This window comes from Paralichthys olivaceus, chromosome 23 (genome assembly GCF_024713975.1).
Source record: "Paralichthys olivaceus isolate ysfri-2021 chromosome 23, ASM2471397v2, whole genome shotgun sequence".
NCBI lineage: Eukaryota > Metazoa > Chordata > Actinopteri > Pleuronectiformes > Paralichthyidae > Paralichthys > Paralichthys olivaceus.
In genome coordinates this window covers 16,966,231-16,989,957 of record NC_091115.1, presented here as the reverse complement: position 1 = coordinate 16,989,957, position 23,727 = coordinate 16,966,231, and the positions used below count along the sequence as shown (strand labels likewise).

The following is a 23,727-nucleotide window of genomic DNA, read 5'->3' as shown; positions in this document are numbered from 1 at the left end:
CTTGAGTTGAAGTTTCTAAGACTGAATATAACAAGAACTTTGTCCGTCTGCTATACTACCCAAAGTGTCTTTTAAGTGTCCAGCACGTTGGAGCACCATGCATCAGTCCATTGCCTCCTAATAATTTGAATTGTTAGCATTAAATAAATCCTTCAAGGGGCTGCTGACAAGCCAATTTCATCTCTGCTGACTTGGCCCGCAAATAAAACACAGCCAAAATCATTAGGTTGCTGTTCAGCCATACGTGTATAGAGCACAGTGCTGGTAGGCTGAACAGCAACCTAATGATTTTTCATACTGAAAAAACTTGAAACCTGACTATCAACTGTGGTTTCATTTAACAATTGTTTTACACTCAAAATAGTGTATTTTCCTTGTCCACAGTTGACTATTAAGTATCATCTAGTCATCAAGTTGCACAATTCCCCCACAGAAACTCCTGTGACCAAACATTCTCTTGGTACGCCAGGCATGGCGCCGGTATGAGATGGTGTTTAAAATTCCCCAGCTCACTGCCAACCCCAACTTTTCCAGGAATTTTGGTGTTGAGCTCTGAGACGAATTTACGAGCATATTGTTTTCACTCTGTTTTGGTGGTGGCTACATTGTCCAAAAGGTACAATTAATAAATCAGACCTAAAAACAGACCTGGTCAACTCTGAGGCATTGGTGCGATATCTAACACTACACTGCAAATAATCAACCTTTTCACTGCAGATGCGAATCACACACAACCAATCCTGACCAGCCAGATTCTCCATTTTAGAGATCCCTTATTTTCCCTGAAAAGGAAATAAGCTTCACCATTCTACATGCAAGTCCCCGCCGGGCCTGTGAGCCATACCTGACTCATGGGTTCATAGCTCTCCCACATCATGACAGATCAGGAACATTTGCTCGGAGAGCTGTTCCCCAACTCATGTTTAGGAGCTCATAGGCCCACATCTTTGGTTCTTGCCTGGATGTGCTTCAGACGGAGCTGTGAAGCACAACAGAGTGGAAACACACGATAATGGAACAAACAATTGTTGCTAGGCTTTATTATCCCCTTGTTGAGAGTCGGGGAGAAGGAAATGAGCCGCGAGCTGACACTTACCATATGCAAAGCAACAATCAAACACAAACTGTCTCTCCCACTCACACGCATCCACATGCACACACACACAAATGCGACACACACATACATGCTCACACAGCCAAAACTGTCTAGTCCAGAACTCTACTGTTGCAGTTGTGGTGTACACGGCACATCTAGGTAAGATTAACAGCAGACAATGAATCTATATTTCCTGTCAAATATTTCCTGATTAAAATGTAAATATACATTTCACTAGAAAATGCTTTAGCTGCTCAAGGTAGATATACCACTGTTTTGGATATACCCTTCCTTCATAATTATCATCGAAAAATAAAATCAAGACAGAATTGATACAATTAGGTAAATGCGTGGTCCTCTATGCATTTCACCACCTTGCAGCATGAACACGGTACATATAGTGTTTGAGCTGAGCTTATGTCTGTGACTGTCTGTATGTTATCAGTTTGATCCACTTTCTTTAAACAGCAATGTGCCTGTTCCTTATCTGGCTTGAAATTATACCTTTGGAAGGAAACAGATGCAAAAAAAAAGATAAGAGGAGCTGAATACAGGAGCTAAGGAAGCAATGTGGGGTAGCATGGAAAAAATGATGTACAGGGAGATTCCTGTGGAACACCTAGATGCTGCTGCTATTCCTGTCCAGGAGAGAGAGGACACAAGTCTCTGATTGAGGAACTATAGACTGGTGCAGGGCTGTCTGGAGGTGGTTAAAGGCTCAGGACAGCCTGCCACAGCAGACCAACTGGAATATATCACCTTCACTTGTTTACTGTGAACATCCCTGACCAGAACAGGTATTACGCGAAGGGGGTGGACATATTTGGAGAACATAAATTCAAAATGAATAAATATGTATTTATATATGAATTGAAATAAATAAATTGAATTCAGATAGACAACAAATAGCTTTTTCAGTAAAACATATATTTAATTACTCAATAATAACTGCACTAATTCTGCCTTTTCTCTTTGACTTCCATGTACTTATAAATTCCTGGTCTAGTTTGGTTGTGAAACCTTGCTAATCCTCTATATTAGGTAAAAGAGCTGTCTGTGGCTGTCACTGAATTTGTTTCCCTCGATGTGAGCGATGGCAAACAGTTTTGAAGGAGGGGAGACCAGAGAGAGGAAACGGGAGATATATTCATATGCTGGTTTATGGGGTTTCCAGGAAGCAAACACGCTTCTATTTCTGCATCTCTTTCACCTCTTTCTCTGAGCATCCGCCACAGAGAATCCTCTAACATCCTGACACAGGCTCATAACACGCCTCCACAGTGACCACACCATAAGTTTAAGCACCCAAGATACAGAGGAAGAAGATAAAGGAGAGGTCACGCTGGTAGAGGTCTTCCTCTATTTGATCTCTCTCTCTCTCCTCATGCTCAGTCTTCACGCAACACCACATTCCTCCAGTGGCTCCTTTTTGTGCCCTTTCAAAAATGATAGATGATGGTCCTTTCATCTGTCTTTGAACTTGACTGCCATACTGTCTCCATTCACAGCTGTATGCATGCGACCATTGTGCTTAGAGAATATGAGTGGGAGTGTGTAGGGAAGAAGAAAGCAATGCCTCCTCACCTCTGGATCAGCTTCTTCAGCACCAGGGTAGTAGGGTCAAACAATTTGAAACAAATCCAACCAGTAAAATATGGATGCCAAACACAAGTCCAACATTGCGCTCAGTGTCTACTGTATTAGTGTGGAGGGCCACTGACCAATTTAGAGACATGATGTCAGCACCCTCAAGTCCCAAAGCTTCACACACAAGGAACAACTTTTAAGTTGACAGCAAAGAGCAGGGCCGTAAATTACAGAGATTCGTTTCAAAATGAGAGTAAAGTGCACATGAACATTTTCATGCATGTTAGAAATATCATCAACACACTCACTCTATGTGAATCCTCCAGATAATCTCTTGCTGTTTCCTTCGTGTCGCCTCATTCGGACACTATCGAGAGTTTTTACTTGGGAGCCAGCAGGAGAAACTCTGGAGTAACTGACTCTGATTTTTGCACTCTCACATACCTCTGAATAATTTCAGGAGATTATCAGGAGTTGAGTGCAGGTCTGAAAGCAGCTTTAGTCACACTGGACCTTTACAACTCTGGTATTAACGGGTTAATGGACTCAGTTCATAGTGAAACTGTAGCAGGTCAGAGGACGTCAGCTGAGTAGTTCTCCTTCATTTGTGGATCAGGAAGCATTTGTGTTCACACTGCTAAAAAAATGTGGACACATGGCCGAAAACCACTTCTGAATGTGGTCTAGAGTGACGGGATCGCTATCCGATCTGAGTGCGTTCACACCTGTACTTAGAGCTTGTGATTCTAACGGAAAAGAAAGACATGCAACGAGACACATGGCTACTTAGAATGACTACTAAAAGAAACTAAATAACCCAGGAGAAGCAAAGCAACCTCGAGAGATGCCAACAGGCTTACAAAAAGAAACAAAAGCACTGCAAAGACACACAAACAGACAGCAAAAGGCATATGGATCTAAAAAAATTGAAATACCCCTAATATGACATGAAAGATTATGAAAAGAAATGCTAAATATTTAATAAAAGAAAAAATGACGAAAAAGAAATACAACATTACTACAATTAAATGCAAAACAGCAACTAAGAGACACACATTCTCTACATAACACTAAATTACCCTTTGCTCACCCAAAGACAGGGTTCACCCCTCCTAAATACATATTTTTCTGCATTGTAACGTCATACTAAGAAATGGATTCATTCACCCCATAGTCACCTTAGACACTTCTACCTTTGTGATTAGTTGAAAATTCAGCAACATGCATCCAGAAGCCTTGTATAGGCCTAAAATAAATATTCTCTTTGCTCCGCTCAGAAAATGATTTTCCAAAACAAATATCTCGTACTTTCGCACATCATTCTCTCTCATTCTCAGACTTACCATCAGAGCGGTGGATGCAGGTATGCTGGTTGTCACTGAGGAAGAAGCCTTCTGTGCACTGACACTCATAGCTCCCCATGGTGTTGACACACACTTGCTGACATCCACCATTGTTGTCCACACACTCGTCCACATCTAATTGGATAAAAAGACAAAGAGAAAAAAAACAACATTAAAGATGATTTCTCTTGACTACTGATCCAACCCAAATTTTGGAAACAGTATTATTGCAATCACAAAAGAAGGCTCGACACTATTTTGGTTAGTACAATATGTAACATATTTAATACACATCTCATTCAATCAGGTTATATATTTTATTGTGCTGGGTTTCTTTCTCATGTTTTCTAATTATACTACTATAATTATTGGTTGAATTGGACACTTAAATCTTTTCATTGAAACCCTTTACATGGTCAGTTAAAACATAAGGCTATTATTTTTAGCATCTCCATTTTTAGTTGATAGCCTTATTTGTAATTGTGATTATTGGAATCATCTGTGACACTTGGAAGACAACCTGTATCATGCTGTCTTTGCAGGACAGTAAACACCAATTGATCTTTAAGTCAGATGAAAAGTTACGCTTTTTCTAGAACATTGTTCAATAACGATATATATGAGACATGTATTGAAGTAAACTTTTTTAAATAGGCTAACTTTGATATTGGATAGATTACAAGAAGTGATTCAAGAAACATTAATTTCTTTTCATAGAAATAAGACATGACTTGCAGAAAGCATATAAAGTTATAAATTGTGATTATATGTTTTATATGCACTCTCCAGCTTCTCCTCTCTAACCTCTAGATTCAGTACATATTTTCACTTGATTCATAACTGTGGGTCAGAAAGGTTGGTTGACCTTGGACCTCCAAGACACCAAAATCAAATCAGTTCGTCTTTGAGTTCAAGTGAACGTTTGTACCACATTTGAAGACATTCCCTCAAGCTCAATCATGTTAAATAAAAAACATATGCATACTTGTTGAGGCCACCTTGACCTTTGACCTTTGGCTACCAAAGAGAAGTCCAAGTTCAAGTGAATGTTTGTGCCAAATGAGAAAGAATTCCCTCAAGGTGTTCCGGAGATATCGCATTCACAAGGAGAAAATGTGTTTTGTGAGGTCACACTCCTGATAATGATTGTTTTGTTATTTGTTATAATCTGTCTTGAAAAAGACAGCTTGCTCTCAACAGCATTTCCTGTATAAATAAGTTTTAATAAATTAATAAATGAATGAATGCATAAACAAACAATTGAGAGTTTATATGCCAGGAAATGTCTGATAAGAGAGGGACAGGAATGTGAGGGTCACAGACACGCGCTCACACAACGGATGGCCCCGTTTGATCCCGATAAGTCCAGTACAGAGTTCCAGTTCACTTTAGCCCCTTCAATATGCCTATTTCAATGAATAGTCCACATGAATAAGACAAGAGTGTGGGTGTGTGTGTGTGTCGGCATGAGCAAGCAATTTTATCACAAACAAATCATTGAGAAGAGAAAGTCAATGTGGACGCGTGGCTCCTAACGTGGTCTGACGTGATCGGATCTGTATCCAATCTGAGTGCGTTCACACCTCAGCTGTCCACTTGAGATCGGATCACAAAAACCACATGTTAATTACCAGGTGTGAACGGGGTCATTGAGAAAGTGCTGCACGTCGATTCACTCTATGAATGTGTGTGCGAGTAGATGAATGTAAAACTGTAGTGGAAAGAACTTTGAGTGGTCATCAAGGCTAGAAAAGCTCTATATAAATACAGACCATTTAATAAACCCAAAGTATTTTTACACTTCTCACACCTTTGGTTCACTGCAACCATTAGATATTAATTAAGATTTGAATATGAGTGTTTTCTTATGAAATACTAACAATAGTATTGTCTCATGATGGCTGAAGACTGGTGTCTACATAGACTGTATGTCTATTGTTTTGTATGCTGCTGTGCATACGTATTTTTGGTTCTGAATGTTTCTCTCTGTGGACAGTGTCTTACTTTGTAGCTCATTGAAACTGGAACTACATTTCCTATTTCTTATAGGCCAAGCTGATTGACACTGGTGTCCTCCATTGTGGTAAATCTAGTGCTGTTTGTCAGCCTCATGTATTGCTGCATGAATATGAAATCCGTTCTCGCTTTGAGGAAGGTCTCTGACTGAAAGCTCATAAATTAAAAAGACATTTGCTATGATTTGGTGTGCAAATCCCTTTTTTCTCACACAATTCTCAGTTATTCACAACACTGATTTATTTGTGGTCATCTATTTGACAGCACACCAATCTATATAATATAATTGAATAAAAACAACATGTTTTGGTCTTGGAGCACAAATGATATACAAGCTAATTCACATGTAGAGCCTGGGAGTGGGATCTGATCACAGCGGTCACTGGAGACACATGTGGCGACACATTCCAATGCCACATGGGAACTGATGAACTTACAGCTGTCTACTTGTGATCAGATCAGCAGAAATACATGTTAACCCCAGGTCTGAACTGGGTCCTGACAGAGCAACAACTTGTAAACATTATGTGTGTTGTTTAAATTTTGAATCCAGTTTAGAAAAGGCGAACAGGGCGTTTTATTGTCCAAAACACACAGCAGCTGAGCAGGTACATAAATTAGATTTCAGAGGCTTTACTGTATGTTCCTCTTAGACTGATGTGTTACTGTTCTTTCCAGGTTACTGAAATAACTAAGCAAAGAAGTGTCACAATGGCAGGGCGAGAGTTGGGAGTATATAAATAAAGCATACTATTAGTCCTTGCCTCCTTTGTATTGTGGCTGTAGCTGTTCTTCCTGTCCACACTGATCCCTTCCTTACAAGAGACTAAAACAAGACACCGTTGCAGAACACTGCAATATTACATCGATGCAATAGAGTTTTCGTTAGCTGAAACTAGAGTTTAAAGTTTTTCATGCTTTTTTCTTATTTTCGCACCTCTCATCTACAGTTATTAACATTTCCTGATGGTGGTGAAATCTGGCTCATAATTCCGGGGTTTATATTCATAAAGTTGGTGAAGGTATTAACCAGGAATCCAGGAAATGCTTACATTTTACACCTTGCTGTGTCCGTTTCTTTCTTTAGCTGCTTTCAGACATGCACTGAACTCCTGAGTTCCTCAGTAGTTTCTCCGCAGGGGCTGCAAAAGTCTGAGTGAAAGAATCTACAGACTTTATACACACTTTCTCTGACTGGCCCCTGTGGTAGAAAGTCTGGAGAAAGTCAGTCGATGTGAGGATGAACAGGAGATTCTTTGCAGTATTCAGAGAATACTTTACATCCTGTCTACGCCTGCTGCAGCTCCCCTCACCTGAATCCAGTATTTGTTGCTATTGTGAACACGACTGCTCAGAGAACCTTCCGCTGCCTTGTTCATGCGTTAAAGGCAAACTGCTGGAAAAGTCCGGACCCAATTCTCCGGAGTTCCTCCCTCGGAACGGCTTTTGTAATCATGCACCTTATCTTATAACACAAAGTATCTGTTACATGTTGGACCTCTTTGTGACACGCTGTGGTTACTCACTGCTTGCTGTGCAGCCACCTTGCAGATCTCACAGTGAAATGAAAAGGAAGTATCGGAAGGAAAATAAACTCATGCAATTGCACCAGACATTCACAGAGAGCACCAAGCGAGCGACACATTGAGCCCAGCTGTGTCCACGCCAAAACCAAATAAATAAAGTCAAAATCAAAAGGAAGAAAGGAACCGATGAGGACTGTTCTTTAATCAGACTACAATTAGGCAATCTTAAATCAATTTGTGCCTTAAGTTGTTGACACAGTGCATCTGGGAGTTGATGGAGTGACTTTGTGCACACTCACGCAAAGTGATTCTTTTTTTCAACAAAGTGTAATTTGTCATCCGAGCCTCTCAGAGAAGACCACAAGGTTCTGAGGTTTCTGAATATCATGCTTTGCGCCTATTAAATGCCGCAACATGTTTACTGTTTTTCCCAGAGCATGGACGAAAAATGAGAACTAAATTGAGTGTGAACTTTGACAGCGAAGCAACTTGTTTTCAAATTGATCTGTTGCACTGCAGCTGACGTACACATCTTCTCTCCAACTGTACTGAACTTTAGAAACTGTAACCACTGTTGCTGTGAAACTAAGGGACCTAAACCCAGAGGGGGACAACAACAGATGTCTCCTGAAGATAGATGTGTGGCAGGGCTTGACATGGTACTGTATTCCCAGCTATGATAAATGAGTCAGAAGGGATTACCGCATGTTCTACATTTCTACAGGAAGACATCTGATTTTAATTTTCAGCATCTTTGAACTCATCGCAGCAGACTGAAGCCACAGCACTGACGTATGATGTTATGACAGTATGTCAAATGAGAGCTGAGTCGTTCTCTGACTGTGGACGTAGTAGGTACATACGCTGCCAGTACTCATTTCATGCATACGTGTGTCACTGGGATAAAGGAGGGAGTGTGTGTGAGAGCAATGAGTCCTCAGCCAGTATAGCTCCCGCTGAACGAGACTTTTAAAAGTGAGACATAGTAACAAACACTGAGATCCTGGGTTGATGGGCGGTGAGAAGATAAAGGTCAGAGATTAGCTTAAGCAGCGGTTTGACTACAGGCTGTTCCGTTTATATGATTTACTATGTATCATAGGGTGCTATTTATCTCAACAGTTTGTGATTACAGTAACACAAAGCATGAGAGAGGCTGGTGATGGTACGCTATCTGTGAGTCAACACATAGGAACGCATTACCCAATCTGCAGTGTGCTATGTCTTCTCAAAGCGGGCTAAATATAGACTAGTCCTTCCAAACATGCATCATACCTGAAATACACCCACATTTTCAGGAACGCACCCTCCGCTGACTGCCAGAGTTCTATCTGTCTTTTCTATTTATTTCAAAATATAACTTATCAACTTGTTTTTTTCTGAAATGATTCCAAAATAGTTATAACTGAAAACAAGCAAGTAATAAGCATTCAACCCTAACCCTAACCCTAACCCCATTATTTACAAACTGAACTGAGTAAAATGAATCAAAGATGTTGAATTAAATTCCACCTTATAAAATCTATACTTTCATTCTAAAGTTTCACTATAAATAATGACAAAATCATGATGGTACACATATGCAAAGAAACATGATCAAAATGTCACCTATTATAGTAAAGGTAAAAAATAAAATAACATATAAACAAAGAGAAGAAGTGAACTCAAAGAAAGATAAGCCTGATAGAGGTGATGTTGCATCACTCCCAGGGCCTCCACAGAGGTTGCTGTTAACTTCAACCGATGAGTACAGCCAGCCTCTTTGACACTGGCTCGCAATGCAGTGTTTGAGCTTTTATGAAATTGTTGAAACCAAGGTTCCATAAAAAAAAAAAAACAAATGCCTAGTGTCACATCCAATTTTAAAAATATGCCATGCCTGCAGCAATGAGCTGTGAAAACTTCCAGTAAGGTCCACAACCCCAGGTCAGAGGAGGAGAAACTGTTTCTCAAAACCCAATCACCCAGCAATTCTCAGCAGCAGATGAGATGTGCCAAAACCAGCTTGGTCCACAGTTATGCAGTCTTTGTGCAGTTTGAAGTCTGAATGAAGACATTTTGGAAACCAATCGATCCATGCGCCCATTGAAGCATAGGCAGGTAGAGGGCTGCGACAAAGACCCAGCTGGTGAGAAGACCCAAGGAAAACAGGATGGCTCACTGAAGGTCCTCTTGGTTGCATCACAGCAACAAGTCTGAGCCACAAAGTTCAGGCAACCAAGTTAGCATCAACATCACTTGTATGCATGTGTTCCTACTGTCACATTATGTGTTTTGTAGAAATCATGTAAATAACAACGCTAAGACAGGCCAGCTGTCTGATCTCTCCACACTGAAAAAGAAAGTGTTTGGACCATCCATATCTTTTAGATGGAGGCAACAAGAATCAGCTTTTTTCTCCTGCAGCAGTTGACCTGTTGTGGGACCCGAGTCTCTATATCACTCCTCTTCAATGTTGTTAATGTTGGCTTCATCTGATGAATTTTTCAGTGGCTCCAAAGTAATCATTCATTCAAACGGAATTCAAATGTTTCATCCAGGAAATTATTTATTTCCTCTAAAGAGTGCTTGTCAAGCTGCCCTTGACTCCGCTTTCACTGTTATGAGATCAGATATTTGCACATATTATTAAACACGTGCAAATGTCCGAGGGAAAATGTGTGTGTGTGTGTGTGAAAAAAGTCAAGTGTTAAGAGGCAGCAGTAGCAGGTAAACACACAGAGCAGTTTATCATCGCTGCGAGATCTGCTGTGGGTTTGAGACAGACTTGGTAGGAAAATGGTCTGTACTTAAATTCACCCATTCACGCACACATTCACACAGTGCTTCTACGTGCAGCGCTTTCTCTATCACTGGTACAGCTGTCAGGGGTTCTTAACAAGGACGCTCCGGGGATCAATCTGCAGACCTCCTGGTCAGAGGACGACCTGCTCTGCATCCTGACCTTCCCTAAATGGATAGTTCACTGTGCATTTGTGTGCATAGTAAGTGGGTGAAAGAGAGAGCGCTAGAGAGAGGTCTCAACTGGAGAAGAGAGCTAGAAGTTAGCAGTGTGGCTTTTAATTAGCAGTTAATTGTTATTATTATTAATTTTAGACGTAATTAATATAAATCTCTCACTCTCTTGATCAGCTGGTTGTAGGCATTTCTAAATGGCCAATCAGATTGTCAGAGTCTCTTCCAGCCAATCAAGCGGCTACTGTCAAACTTTACATCCCTTCTCCTCTGACACACATAACCCACCTCCACCCCGATCTCCATATAGGGGTCTAAAACGTCAAAAAAGACTATAACATTTACATCACTTGCTGTGGGCTTATCAATAAATGTTGATTCGAAGTGACTCCTGATTGAAATACAAGTTGTCACTGATGTACTTTGAAGGATTTTAAAATATTGCAGGCTACTCATGTAGAGAAATGCCACTTTTCAAAAAAATAATTGTGGTTTCTTACAAGATTATTTTCCCTATGAGTGCCTGTATGTTATAATGTCAGGGTTACAGCACTAGCAAGCCAGATTTGTTTGTTTAAAAGCTGTGTAATACAAAGCCACATTTACTTGCCACTATGAATGGTCTTCAGTTCACTACATTACAAATAAAAAGTTACATTTTTATATTTATATTCCCTATCAGAACCTCTGCTTTTTGACTCATTTATGGAAAAAGAGTATTTTCAGTTGTGAATTCACATTTGGTGTAATAGACCTTTTCATCATTCTAAGCAAATGTTTCAAAGCATTTTCTTTGACATTCAGTCCGAAAGTCATCCATCTAAAGTGACCCTGTAGCCATTCTGTACTGCTGGCTGCTAGCACTTAAGCTCTCATTCAATCTCTCAAAAGGTTCAAAGCATGAGCTACAACACTTACGAATGCCAAAGCATATCCCACAAAAGACAGAGAGTGTCCAAACTGACATGTTTTTTTATGCTCTGCGTTTATTTTGCTCATGTCAGTCAGCAGTGGACTAAGGGATGAAATGTGTTTGAGCACATCCCTGCAGGACTACGTTTTGTGCTGGGGAGAAAATACAGAAGTCTGGCCGACGCTGAGACATTAACACAGCACTGGGGCTAAGTGGGTTGGATCTGTCAATAATGAAGCCCAGACATATAAAAAAGGACAAATGATGGAAACCCTCCAAATGATGACTGATGAATTCTGGGTGAAAGGCAAGTTGAGCCAGATGGGCTTAAGTGAAAGACACACACACACACACACAAACCTCAAGCATATTCTCTCCAGCACAGACAGACTGACATATCTATTCATACAGTAAATCAGACAGATTCTTACTGCACACACCCACAAAGACTCTCACCAATACGCACCACAGATACATGAAGATTGACGCATATTTAAACACAGACTGCAAAGCAAACACACATTTATAACTTACCATAGGCCATCAATTCATTTTAATGTGACGGAAAACACATGGAAAGCGCTTGATTTTGTTAATCAATAAACAAATCCCTCTGACCACTGATGTTCTCAATCACAAATCCACTGATGTCACATTAAAGCAAATTTTAATTATAGATCCTGCCATTCGCCGAGATGGGACGTAGACGAGACCTTGATGGGGTGTAGTTCTTTAACCGTTTTAACCAAAGTCTCTACAGTCATTTAAAAGTTGGAGTGAATGGAGCTCTGTTACCACAGACACACACAGGACTGTTCTTACCCATGCAGTTGTGTCCATCATGGGCCAGCATGAATCCATCGTAGCAGGTGCACCTGTAGTTCCCCGGTATGTTGATGCATTCGTGGACACAGCCCCCGTTGTAATCGTTCTCACACTCATCCATGTCTGAAAGAAAATGATGGCTGTGTTACTGGGAGAGAAATAAGTATTCAGTTGACATGAGGCTGCAGATCCATCCATCACTGCAAACATAAATTTGCCACCGGTTCGGTCAAAGTTTCTTGGTGCGTAATGTTAAGAAGCCCTTCCTGTCAATCAATGGACATTACTTAAATAAGGTTTAAAGCTGATGTTTTATACAGTGATGCAGAATCATCAAGCATGTTAACAATAATGTCTAAGAACTCTAAATACAATTTTAAAGAGGAAAGGACTGATTTCACAATGAAATTTTAAAAATACTGTTTTAAAGGGAGAGGATGAGGTGTTCTCATCACTGAGTCTCCAATTACCTTTTAAGTAGCCAACTCTCTAAACAATCACATGGCCCCTGGTGGCACAATTTGAACACTCTTCAAACATTTAAGGTAGCAGACATTAGTCATGTCTGGGTATAAGGTCAGAGGTTCTGATCAGTGGCAGGTGACAGTACTATAACTGTATCAGGAGTTGAAGAGAGAATGATGTTAATGAAGATGATTCCACTTTGGGGGGGGGGGAGAAAGGGTGAGGAGGGGGCAGGAGGATGAGCGAGGATATGAGTGTCAGCTGGTGTGTACTCATGTATGGATGCTGCCCCCCCCACCCCAACAGCCCCCACCATGCGGAGACTTTCACTGGAGCCGCTCACAAGTGGTTGCCATGCAGAGCCACTTAAACAAACAGTCCACCCCCTCCGTGTGAACAGCAGGAGATCTGCCAGGCAGTGAGGAGGACTGTGGCCCACATCCTTCTCCTCCCTCTGTACTGAGGATGACACGGTGCAGGTATTTGCCCTCTGGGCTTCTGGAGCTATAAATGGACCATCATATTCTCTGTATCTTCTCAAACCAAATAGAGTGCGAGTTGGATTATTGCGCTCCGTTGCATATACTGTTCCAAGAGCTTATATTTTCTTTTGAAGCACAATAGGTCTACCAATATATCAAGAAGTTTTAGACTTAAAAAAACAATTGTTATTGTTTTACAAGGTAAAATCCCTATGTAACCACACACTGTTATTCTGAGACATTTAAATGGACTGTATTCATATAGAGCTCTTGTGGTATTTAAGAACACTCAAGGTGTCATAAGTCTAATTCCCCCATTGACACACATTCAAGCAACACTAGACACTACTATACACAGTACTTTTTCTATCCCTCATTATTCACCCCGACGGAACACCTATCAGGGGCATTTATGGTTCGGTGTCTTGCCCAAGGACACTACGGCATGCAGACTGGAGGAGCAGGGGATAAAAATGGAGACCTTCTGGAATGACCTGCTCTACCTCCTGGGCTAAAAAAAACTGAGTGTAAACTGTATGTGACAATTGACATGTTTCAAGAATTTATTTCTAGAGCCAGACTAATTGATCAGCTGATTTTATTGGCTGATATTACCCAGTCACAGCTATTTTGGTGTTGGTATATTTGTTAAGTGGTTTGCACCGATATGAAAGCATTTCCACAGAACAATAAGCAGATGTTCAGGTTAACTTTGAAACGGCATAAAATAATAAAAATAATAATAATGCATTCATATCAACATTATTAGTTCGCATTTTAAACTGTTCATCACAAACATGTAAAGACACCTGACTCACAATGCATTTCATTTGTTTTCCTACAGTAAAATTTGCACTCACAGCAACTACAGCTGATTAATTTGAGGTTATATGATGGAAATATCAACACTAACATAAAACACAGGACATGTTTTCCTTTTTTAATACTTTAGTACTCGTAATTAATTGTCTTTTCTTTTATCATGGGTCTAACATATGAATCCAGATGTCAAGATTATCACTCATCCAGGTCATGGTAGTGTACATCGGCAACTGGACTTTCTTGTGTTTCACGAAGAAATTTCACTTCTCATTCAAGCTTCTTCGGTTCGAACTGACTGACGGGATATTTAAGGTATTGGAGGCAGAGGCAGGAAGTAAAATAATAACTCCCCTGCAGAGATCACATGATTTTCTTTATAACACACAGACAGCTCTTATAACCACAAACTCTTTGTCTGTGTCTTCCATGTAGTTTTCGAAATACCCAGTGGCCATCGGGGAGGACGGGCCACCGCTGCAAAATAAATGCAACGAAAACCCTGCCCAACTTATATTAGACATAGTCGGCTTTTAAAAGACCCCCCCCCCCCCCAGATATTTCACACCCAGCATCTAAGTGTATGACATCTAATCACCAGGGAAATATTTGTTTTCTTTTTGTTGTTTTTTTCCATTGTTGTGTCTGTTGCGTGTTATAATTGTCATCACTTCCCACTTGTTGGCGATGAATCCAGTGGGGATCCCCTGCTGTGCAATCACATGAAATTCTCCTGAATTTCCATGGACTTAAAATCGAAGGCCAGGTGAAGAAAGTCTGCATCTAATCTGAAGCCTCTCACTCGGACATTTGCGTTCACACATGCACCTCCTCCGGAGAATATACAAAGGATCTGTGGGGTTCAGTGCATGTCTGAAAGCAGCTTCAAATAAACAGGCAGGTTGATGTAGCAATAGCAGGGTCGGTCTACAACTCACAGGTATCAACATTCATTCACACCTTGACTCCAGAGTTTCTTTGTTTGGATTCCAAAATTTCTCAGGAAGTTTTCAAAACTATCAGTGACCGTCGTCGCAGGATGTGAATGATGGGTGGAGGCTGATGGCTCCAAGCAGGAATGAGAAGCTGGCACACAGCAGTAGTGAGCGACACACACACACACAAACACACAAACATGGCTCTCAGCCTCCACATCCTGCAAAAGGACATAACCCAGACATGGACACTGAGAATATATGCACACCCCAGAAACAAAAATTAGTGGTTTGTGTTCACAGATACAGAAAACAGCAAATGTTCATAATGACTCACATACCATAAGTGCAAACATAAGGATTTAAAATGAATACATAAACACACACATTTGTTACCATGCTTTTTATCCATAAAACACTTCCTCTGAGATAATTAACATGGTGATTTTGGCTTGAATGTGATCTCTTTGAAGAATCCGAGACATTAACCTCAAAGATCCTCATCAAAGACGTTTTGTGTAGTTCGAAACATTGTGACAAAAGCCAAATCAGTGCCACATTCTGCACCATGAAGAGACACAGACATGTTTACTGGAAGCCAATTACCCAGGCCAACACACATCAGTGCATCTTAATTATGTTTGTCTGATCTCTGACAAAGGAACGCTGTCTCTGTATTTGTAAGGCCACTGCAGCATGACCGGGATTAGATGAGAAGATAAATATATCATCCCATCGCAGTCGATACTCAAATATGAAATAGTAACCTGAGCATTTTTTTTAAAAACTGACCCAACAGTTTTGAATGCGCTGCATGTGTGTGACGACAGAGAACGTTTTGAAGGAATACAAAAAATGTCCTGGTGCTTTAAAGAGCGTGAACCTTGTGTATATAAACTCGTCACAGCCATCACTGGTTCATCCCAAGAGGCCATTTGCAACCAATTAGGGTGAGCTGGAAAGACTGTTTGGGGAAAGGTTGTTTGGACACTTTGCTGTGCTGCCAGCTCAGATGGCGCGGTTCAGCACAATGTGGCACCTCCTATGTGCTCTGCTTTTCATCTGTCAGAGATGAAGGGAGAAGGTACAGACGAGAAGAAAAGCAGAGGGGGGGGGCTTCACTGAGGGTGAATGAAAAGCAGCAGGTGATTAATTGGTGCCTGAATTGCTTCAAACAGGAAGAATGAGTCTACATTCACATCTAAACACATTTCTTCCCCCTGTTTTGTCTCTCCTTTCCTTCTCAGCTGTTTTTAAATGGTCGTATTTTTTCAGCGTCTTGCCTTTGTTTGATGGCTGTAGCAGAGATACAGGCAGGGAATGGGGTTGAGAGAGGGGATACAGGCCAACAGGGCACCCTGGAGCTTGTGTTTTTTGCAACATCAAGACATTAACATCTTGCTTTGGAGGAGAGAACTAGCTGTACTGGAGCATTGTTGGATCTCAGCGCAGCATTTGACATGGTCGATCACAACATAATACTTTACAGACTGGAAAAGTGGGAGGGACTTACTGGCACTGTGCTAAATTGGTTCAAATGTTACTTACAGGATTGGGACTACTTTGTCTCAATTGATTCTTGGCGAACAAAGATTATATGTGGAGTTCGTCAAGGGTCCATTCTCAGGCCTGTTTTATTTAATATCTACATGCTCCCTCTGGCTCAGATTATGCAATATCATGACCTCTCTTGCCAACCTAATGCTGGTGATGACAACTCTATATCGGAGTGTCGTAAATCCAGAAAAGACTGAAGTTGTGAAAATTGTTTTTGGTCCCAAAGATGAAAAGGTTATAGTTCAGTGCTCACCCCAACTCCATGACACAGAAAACTACGGTTTGTATTCTTTGTGTTCATACATTTTTAAGAAAGGAGTGTATGTTGAAATACATGGGATTAATTGCTTTGTTTTTGATTTTACCATTCAGCCTCATTGATGAGAGGTGAATTCAAAACTAAGGGTTCAAATTTGTCTGTATTTGTCGATGGTGGTTAACTTCTACACTGCCATCATTGAGTCCATCTTCACTCCCTGATGAGAGGGTGATTGTCTGCAATCTGCCCCCTCTCCAGGACATGTGAATCTCCAGGACTCTGAGGGGTGCAGGTAAGATTGTGGCCACCCCCTCCCACCCTGTACATGGACTCTTAGAGCCACTTCCCTCATGGTGCTCATAGTATTTTACATATTTTTAAATTCATTTTTGTTTTTCTATTTGTACCAAACCACAGTAATTTCATTGTATTTATAAACCTGCTTGGCAATAAAACCTGATTCTGTATATGTATATATTTATACACATATGTATATATATGTATTAATATATATATCAAAAGCCAAGTATTTTTAACTGTCCAATTAAAAGCCAAAAGATGTGCCTATGACAAATAGCTTGGTACTATATGCAGTATACTTGGTATTGTAGTTTCTTCTCTATTCATGGGTTTATAGGGTGTTATCATGGAATCACACCACACATGTATAACATGATTATGATATTATACGTTATTCAACTCATTCATTCCAGGAACTCAACTGTGGTGAGCAGCTTGTTGTATGAAATAAAGGAGCAAGAAATGTTTAGGCGGTGGGTTGTGGTGATGGAGAAAATGGAAAGAGGGTTGCATAAGTGTGAGTGATGGTGTTTAAAAAGGGGTGGAAGAGGTTGGTGGAGGCAGGAGGACTGTGCCTTGAGGGGTCAACTTGGCCCCAAATGGTGCCACTTCCTGCCCCTGAGCTGTTGTTGACATCTGACAGCAGTGCCCCGACAGCTTTGGGCTGGCAGCTGCTTCTACTCACATGGCTCACGTTTTTTAATTTCCAGGGAAATGTTTATGCTCTACATCTCATCAAGGGAATTAGGCACTGGACACTGGGCAGACACGCTGAAGGGCATAAAGGAGTAAAGGAGAAAGGGAGAGGAGAGGATGCTGCATTCATTTTTTACAGAATGTCTGCAGGTTAATGTGAGCTAAATTCAGTATTTCAATGCCCCCTGCTGAAAGAGTATGAACAATATTTTCATGACAAAAAGGATGAAAACTGTACACAGAGCTGATATGTCATGAGGTAATGTATCAATGGCAAACAAAGTGTTTACAATATCTGGAAGATTATATGACTGCATTTACAGAAAATAATTATTTTGCCTTAACTTGATCAATCAATCAGATTTTATTTGTATAGCCCATGTTCACAAATCACAATTTGTCTAATAGGGCTTAACAAAGTGGGACATCCTCTGATCTTAACCCTCAACAAGAGGAAAGAAAAACTACCCAAATAACGAAAACAATTAAAAACTCAGAGAGAGCCACTTGTGAGAAATCCCTCTCCCAGGACTGACTGCGATAGATGCCGCGTGATGCAACTCAATGTTTTTTCCTACATGGTGTGGTAGGGTAACTGCACTCTTTTTTTTTTTTTTTATAGCTATTATGTGTTCACCCACACATATTTTAGTTTGTACATAAAACGACACCAGATTACTTTCCAGGAAATATCATTAAACTGCTGCACTTTGATGAGGGGAGAATTATGCAAATGGTCATGGATCAGAAAAAGTGTGAAAGCAGAGCAGCGGGGTTAGGAATCCAGAAATATCTATTTAAAGTCTGTTGTAAAGTTTGTCATACCATGAGACTCTGTCTAGACTTAGTTCAGGCATGAACTATTTTTGTAAATGAAATAAAGTTGAACTGAATCGACTAGTCAGGGCGGGCATGGTAATCAGCTACACACACATTTATATTTTCATGTCAGTGTGAAATCACAGCCACTTTTTATCTGGCAGGAATCATTCACAGTGACAGATCCACACAAGACGATCGCCCAGCTCTGAAGCTTCACACAACTCTTTATTAGCTCGTAGTTTTGGTTTCATTTAGTCTCAGCACTCCTTTCAACTTTTTTCTAAAGAAGTGCCTGATGAAGTCCACTGTGTGATATCTGGGCAGCCACACGATGATAGCAGCATAGTCAAGTAGCTATTTTTCTGAGGAGTTGGTGGAGAACAAAACCGAACCAAGATAAATAAGAGAATGAATATTGAAATTACATTCTGGAGGTGGCCAGGCACAAAACTCAACTCTAATAATAATAATAATACATCTGCAAATGCGTCCGAACTCAGAGCTTTCAGAAAAAGTTGAGGTCCAAGGTTGAGAATACTACAAGAGGGAGAAGTTCACCTCAAGGACTTTTCTCCTGAACGTGGTAATCACAACCCCATTTGAAGCATTTCACACGACAGCAGCTCTCTGATATCTTGAAATATTTATCAAGATACCCTGTAAGGTTCTGTTTGAATAATGCCCTGTCTCTCTGTGCCTCAGGTTCATTGTTCAACACCTGCCATAACCTGACATGCCCCGACTGCATATGTTTGAATCCAGAAGTCAGTGTTGTGCCCGGGCCACACTGGCCCAGGCGTGTGCGTTGCAAAATGTCTTGGTTTTCATTTAGACGCCCATGTTATGAAGTTAGAGGGGACACACTGCCTGTGTGAGACTAGCTTCTCAAGTGCAGCCCCAGAGCTGCGCTGCTCTTCTAGACAGTTGTGGCCTTCCCCATTTTATTCCGTGGGCTGCGCAGCAAACTAGACAGTGAAAATGAACTTTCACCTCAGTTTCAATGTCTATATCTGTCGAATATGTCACAAACTTGCAACACTTCTTGTTCCTTCAAAGTAAAATAACTCTAGTTTCTGTTGATAAAATCCGTTAAATAGTTTTAACAATGTTTCTATTGTTATTGCATGAAAAAAGATGCACAGCTTAATAGCATAGTGTCCTGGTATTTAGTTTAGTCGAGTATATAGCCCTACCCGTCTGAACAACAGACACCAGTGAGACACAGCAGGTCTTTAGTCTCTGTGTGCTGTTTGTTAGCCTTAAAGGTTGACAGGGCAAAAACCTGAAACAATCAAAATGTTTTTAGTTTTTTAGAGCAGAGCATTGTACATTCCATTGAACAGGCTAAGAACATGCCTTTTAAGCTGCAAAGCCAAAATGCCTGGCTGTCATCTTCATTTTTTTTGATTAGTCAGTTTTGAATCTCACATATTACGACAGTGTGTATTTGTGTGTGTTATTGATAGGTATGCACAACACATATGTCTCAGGTGTTGACACAGGACAAATAATCATAATCTGTCACAGACTGACAGGGAAGCAGTTGGAGGTGCTGGCATGAGGTCACTGTTTCTCTATATAAAGCCTGAGCCTCAATGAATCTGATGTGTGTGTCAGACACCAGGCAGACAATGGCCTAGTAAGTGTCTGCCACTTCTCCTTGTCGCCCTCCCACCTGTGCCGTCTCCCTCGCCATCCATCGTTCCCGTGAGATGCCCTGTCTCCCCTTCTCTCTGTTTCTAAAACAGGTCAGTTGTTCATCACTGTGGCACAGAGTGAAGGAAGAGCAGCGAGAGGACTCCAGACACAAGCTGGAAGAGTACCTCTTTTATAATGCAGCATGTTCCACCCTTGCAAACAGCAAACACATTTCACCTTCTAAATCTAATATATATATATAAAAGCTATGCTGCGGTTTATTAGTGAAACAGGTATTATCTAATACAAGCTAGTTACAAGCTGAAAATATCTAAGCCAGTTCTTAATTACACTTTTAAAGACAAAGTGAAGACCCTCTCATACAAGCAGTAACTGCCAGATGGAGACAATGGAACACACGTTGGGACTAAGAAGGAGTCGATAGGATGAAATAAAGGAAACGAATTGAAAGATGATTTTAAATCAAGGATTTGTTTTACTTTACTTAACAAACTTAACCAGTGATTGATCGAGTAACCACAAAGAAAATATGCTGTAGTGGTGGTTGTCTGAATGTACACATGCAAACATATGTGAGTAGACTAAATTCACTCCCACAGTGGCATGTAGTGGTGTATAGTTTGGAAATGCAGCCTATAGAGCTTTGGATATACCTCTACTTTAAGGGGCAATGCTGCATCTGTGACAGTTACACACAGCTAACATGCTCCTGCTCTAAAGTGTAGCAGGTCAGGGATACAGTTGCGATGGAGATGCCATGCTGGGCCCACAATAAATTGGGCAGCCTGGGTTGCTTGGGTTTTCCCTACAAAAGGTAAGAAGCATCAAGATCCAATATAACAGTAGCTGAGCCCCTGTCTCCAGTTCACTCTCCTTGGCTGCTAGACCCTCCAGATGGACAAACAGTGTTCAAGTGTGCATCAAGGCTGGCAGAGGGGTTGCATTGTCTCAGAATTTGGGACCATTTGGGACCTCAGGCAGCTGGGACAGCAAGAGTTGTGTATAGTAAGAGGTCTCCCCGTCTGCATCAGACTGTGTGAAGCTTCAAATTGTATTGATAGAGACTGCAGTTGAGAAAACATTGGATTCATCAATTTAATACTTTCACAGTTTTTTTATCATATTAAATTATAAAGCAGCTTATACAGAGATCTAACTTTCTTACTGTAGCCTTGTGTTCAGGCATTAACATGACATGTCCCTATAGTGTAACTGGGATAGAGGTCCCTACAACATGAGTAATCTAAACTAAACACACATCCAATGTGTAGTCATGTTCAGTTGAATGGAAGAACACAGATAGATATACTGTTCAGAATAGACTTCTCTGGCTGACACAGACACCCATATTTAGGGTCTTCATTCAGTAGGGACTTGACTAATGTTGGTGAATGACTAACACCAACACTAACACTGTCAGTAACAGTCCCACCTTGTCATCCCTGTGCCTACTTTACACCATCGCTGTTCCTCCACTGTAGTATTTTCAACACAAAAAAAAAACTGCTTCCTGTTTACACCAGTATCCACAGTAACACACCTGAAACCACATTTCATATGGACATTCATGTAAACCAGTCAAGCATATGGCATTTTTAAGAATACCATCAGCTGAAATTCAACTCCAGTGCCACAGAATGAGTTCGAGCACACAAGTAATGTAGTATGCGAAAATAAAAATAATAATAAATTGTGGTTGGAGATTTTTATTCATGAGATTATCATTTTATATTGTTGGGATGAATTTATTTTTGCAGCAGCAGAAATGCCATCACTAATCTCTTTAAGGAGTTTTTCTGATCTCTGAAAATACTCCTCTGTTAGATTAACGATGAACCATGATTCATCCTATCAAAATTCTTTGAATGTGTAATTCGCGGTTCGGTTAACAACTATAACAACCATACACAATCAACAGCCAGTTATGTTTTTTCTAGATGTCTCTCTCACACACGCACACACACAAGCACATGTGCAGTGGAGTTGAGTGATGCACGGCTCCTCCCACACACTTCATTTGACAGCGCAAGGATAAAAGTTCAAATTTTTCCATAACAAGCCAGCAACAGCTTGTGAAAAAGAGACGACGGCATATGAAAGCCAGGGAGCAGCTTTCCTTTCAGAGATACGTTCATTTGAGGAAACGGCTCTTCTCGGGGAACAGTAGTCTGTTTTAAAGGAAAACAGTCATGATAAAATTCTGGCTGGGATGTGATCTCACAGAGTCCCGCTGAACTACCAGGCAGCTGGCTTCTGCCGGAACAATGCGGCCTGCAAGCTGCTAATTTGTAGTGCGGAAATGTAGCAGAGGCTGAGAGCACAGGTCGTCTCCCTTGGTCACCGGGGCTCGAATCCCAGCAGTAACAAAAGCACAGGAGCGAACTGGGTTTTCTCACACAGGCCACATCCCCACGAACCTTGAAACTTTAATTAATAATGTGATCTTCAATACTAACCATGTTCGTGTTGCTTACTTTTCAAACATAAAAGTAATGAAATAACCAAAGCAATCATTTGTTTGAATTTCTAACTATACAGCCTTTTTCTATCTTAACTAAGCTGCTTATTATCTTGATCCAGCACATTTTTCAGTTTTTGTTTTGTAGAGACAAACAAGCAAAATCTACTCTGAGATGTTTTTAGGAAATAACAGCATTACATGAGAGTTTTCAAGAAGTGGATTTAAGGTCAATCACTCATAAATAATGAGCTCAAAATAATAAACACTAGAAAAGTAATGGCAAATGTTAACAACAAATAAAAAAGTTGAGAGCTTATATGAATGCTCCCACGTTCATTTTTCAGTTCCTTACAATGGTGCTGGATCAACACTCTCATGGTTCATTCATTGATTCATACTGGAAGCAGTATTAATTATGACGTAATGAAAATGACGATGTGATATTTTCAAATAGCTTATATCCAGGATGACACTCCACTATCAGCTGCCACCACAATCACAATCCACCATTATGATCACAAACCACCATCACGATCCACCATCAGCTGCTACCACAATCACAATCCACCATCATGATCCACCATCAGCTGCCACCACAATCACACAATTATGCCATCACAATCCAACATCATGGTCACAATCCACCATCACGATCCACCATCAGCTGCCACCACAATCACAATCCACCATCATGATCCACCATCCACCAAAACTACCTATGATCCCTGATCCACCATCACGTTCACGATCACATCTCTCACATTATCATCTCTGCAGATACACTCAAGCTAACAGCATTTGCCTCCACAACCCCAACCACCTCCACGTTAGGCACTGAAGGGGTTCTGCTATTTTTACATATGCAGTAGAATTCCCCAACACCTGCATAGACATGCAAAGGTGGAACATTGGAGTAGTTCACCTCTAAGTTTGATGTTGGATACACTGTTTTGTAGCTCACACCTTATTCCTAGCCTTATTGCCCCCAGCTCACTGTTGGTAAATATCAAT

At 40.7% G+C, this 23,727-nt stretch overlaps 1 protein-coding gene across 2 annotated transcripts in view; it reads right to left on the bottom strand.

Moving 5' to 3' along the window:
* The window catches only part of scube1 (signal peptide, CUB domain, EGF-like 1), a 96,730-nt gene that overhangs the window by 61,470 nt on the left and 11,533 nt on the right, over positions 1-23,727 (bottom strand). For both annotated transcript variants that reach the window (XM_020099780.2, XM_020099781.2), the window contains exons 3-4: positions 12,259-12,384; positions 4,027-4,161 (exon numbers count right to left, since the gene is read on the bottom strand). In XM_020099780.2, the coding sequence (XP_019955339.1) occupies positions 4,027-4,161; positions 12,259-12,384 (261 nt within the window). The remainder of the gene's footprint in view (positions 1-4,026; positions 4,162-12,258; positions 12,385-23,727) is intronic.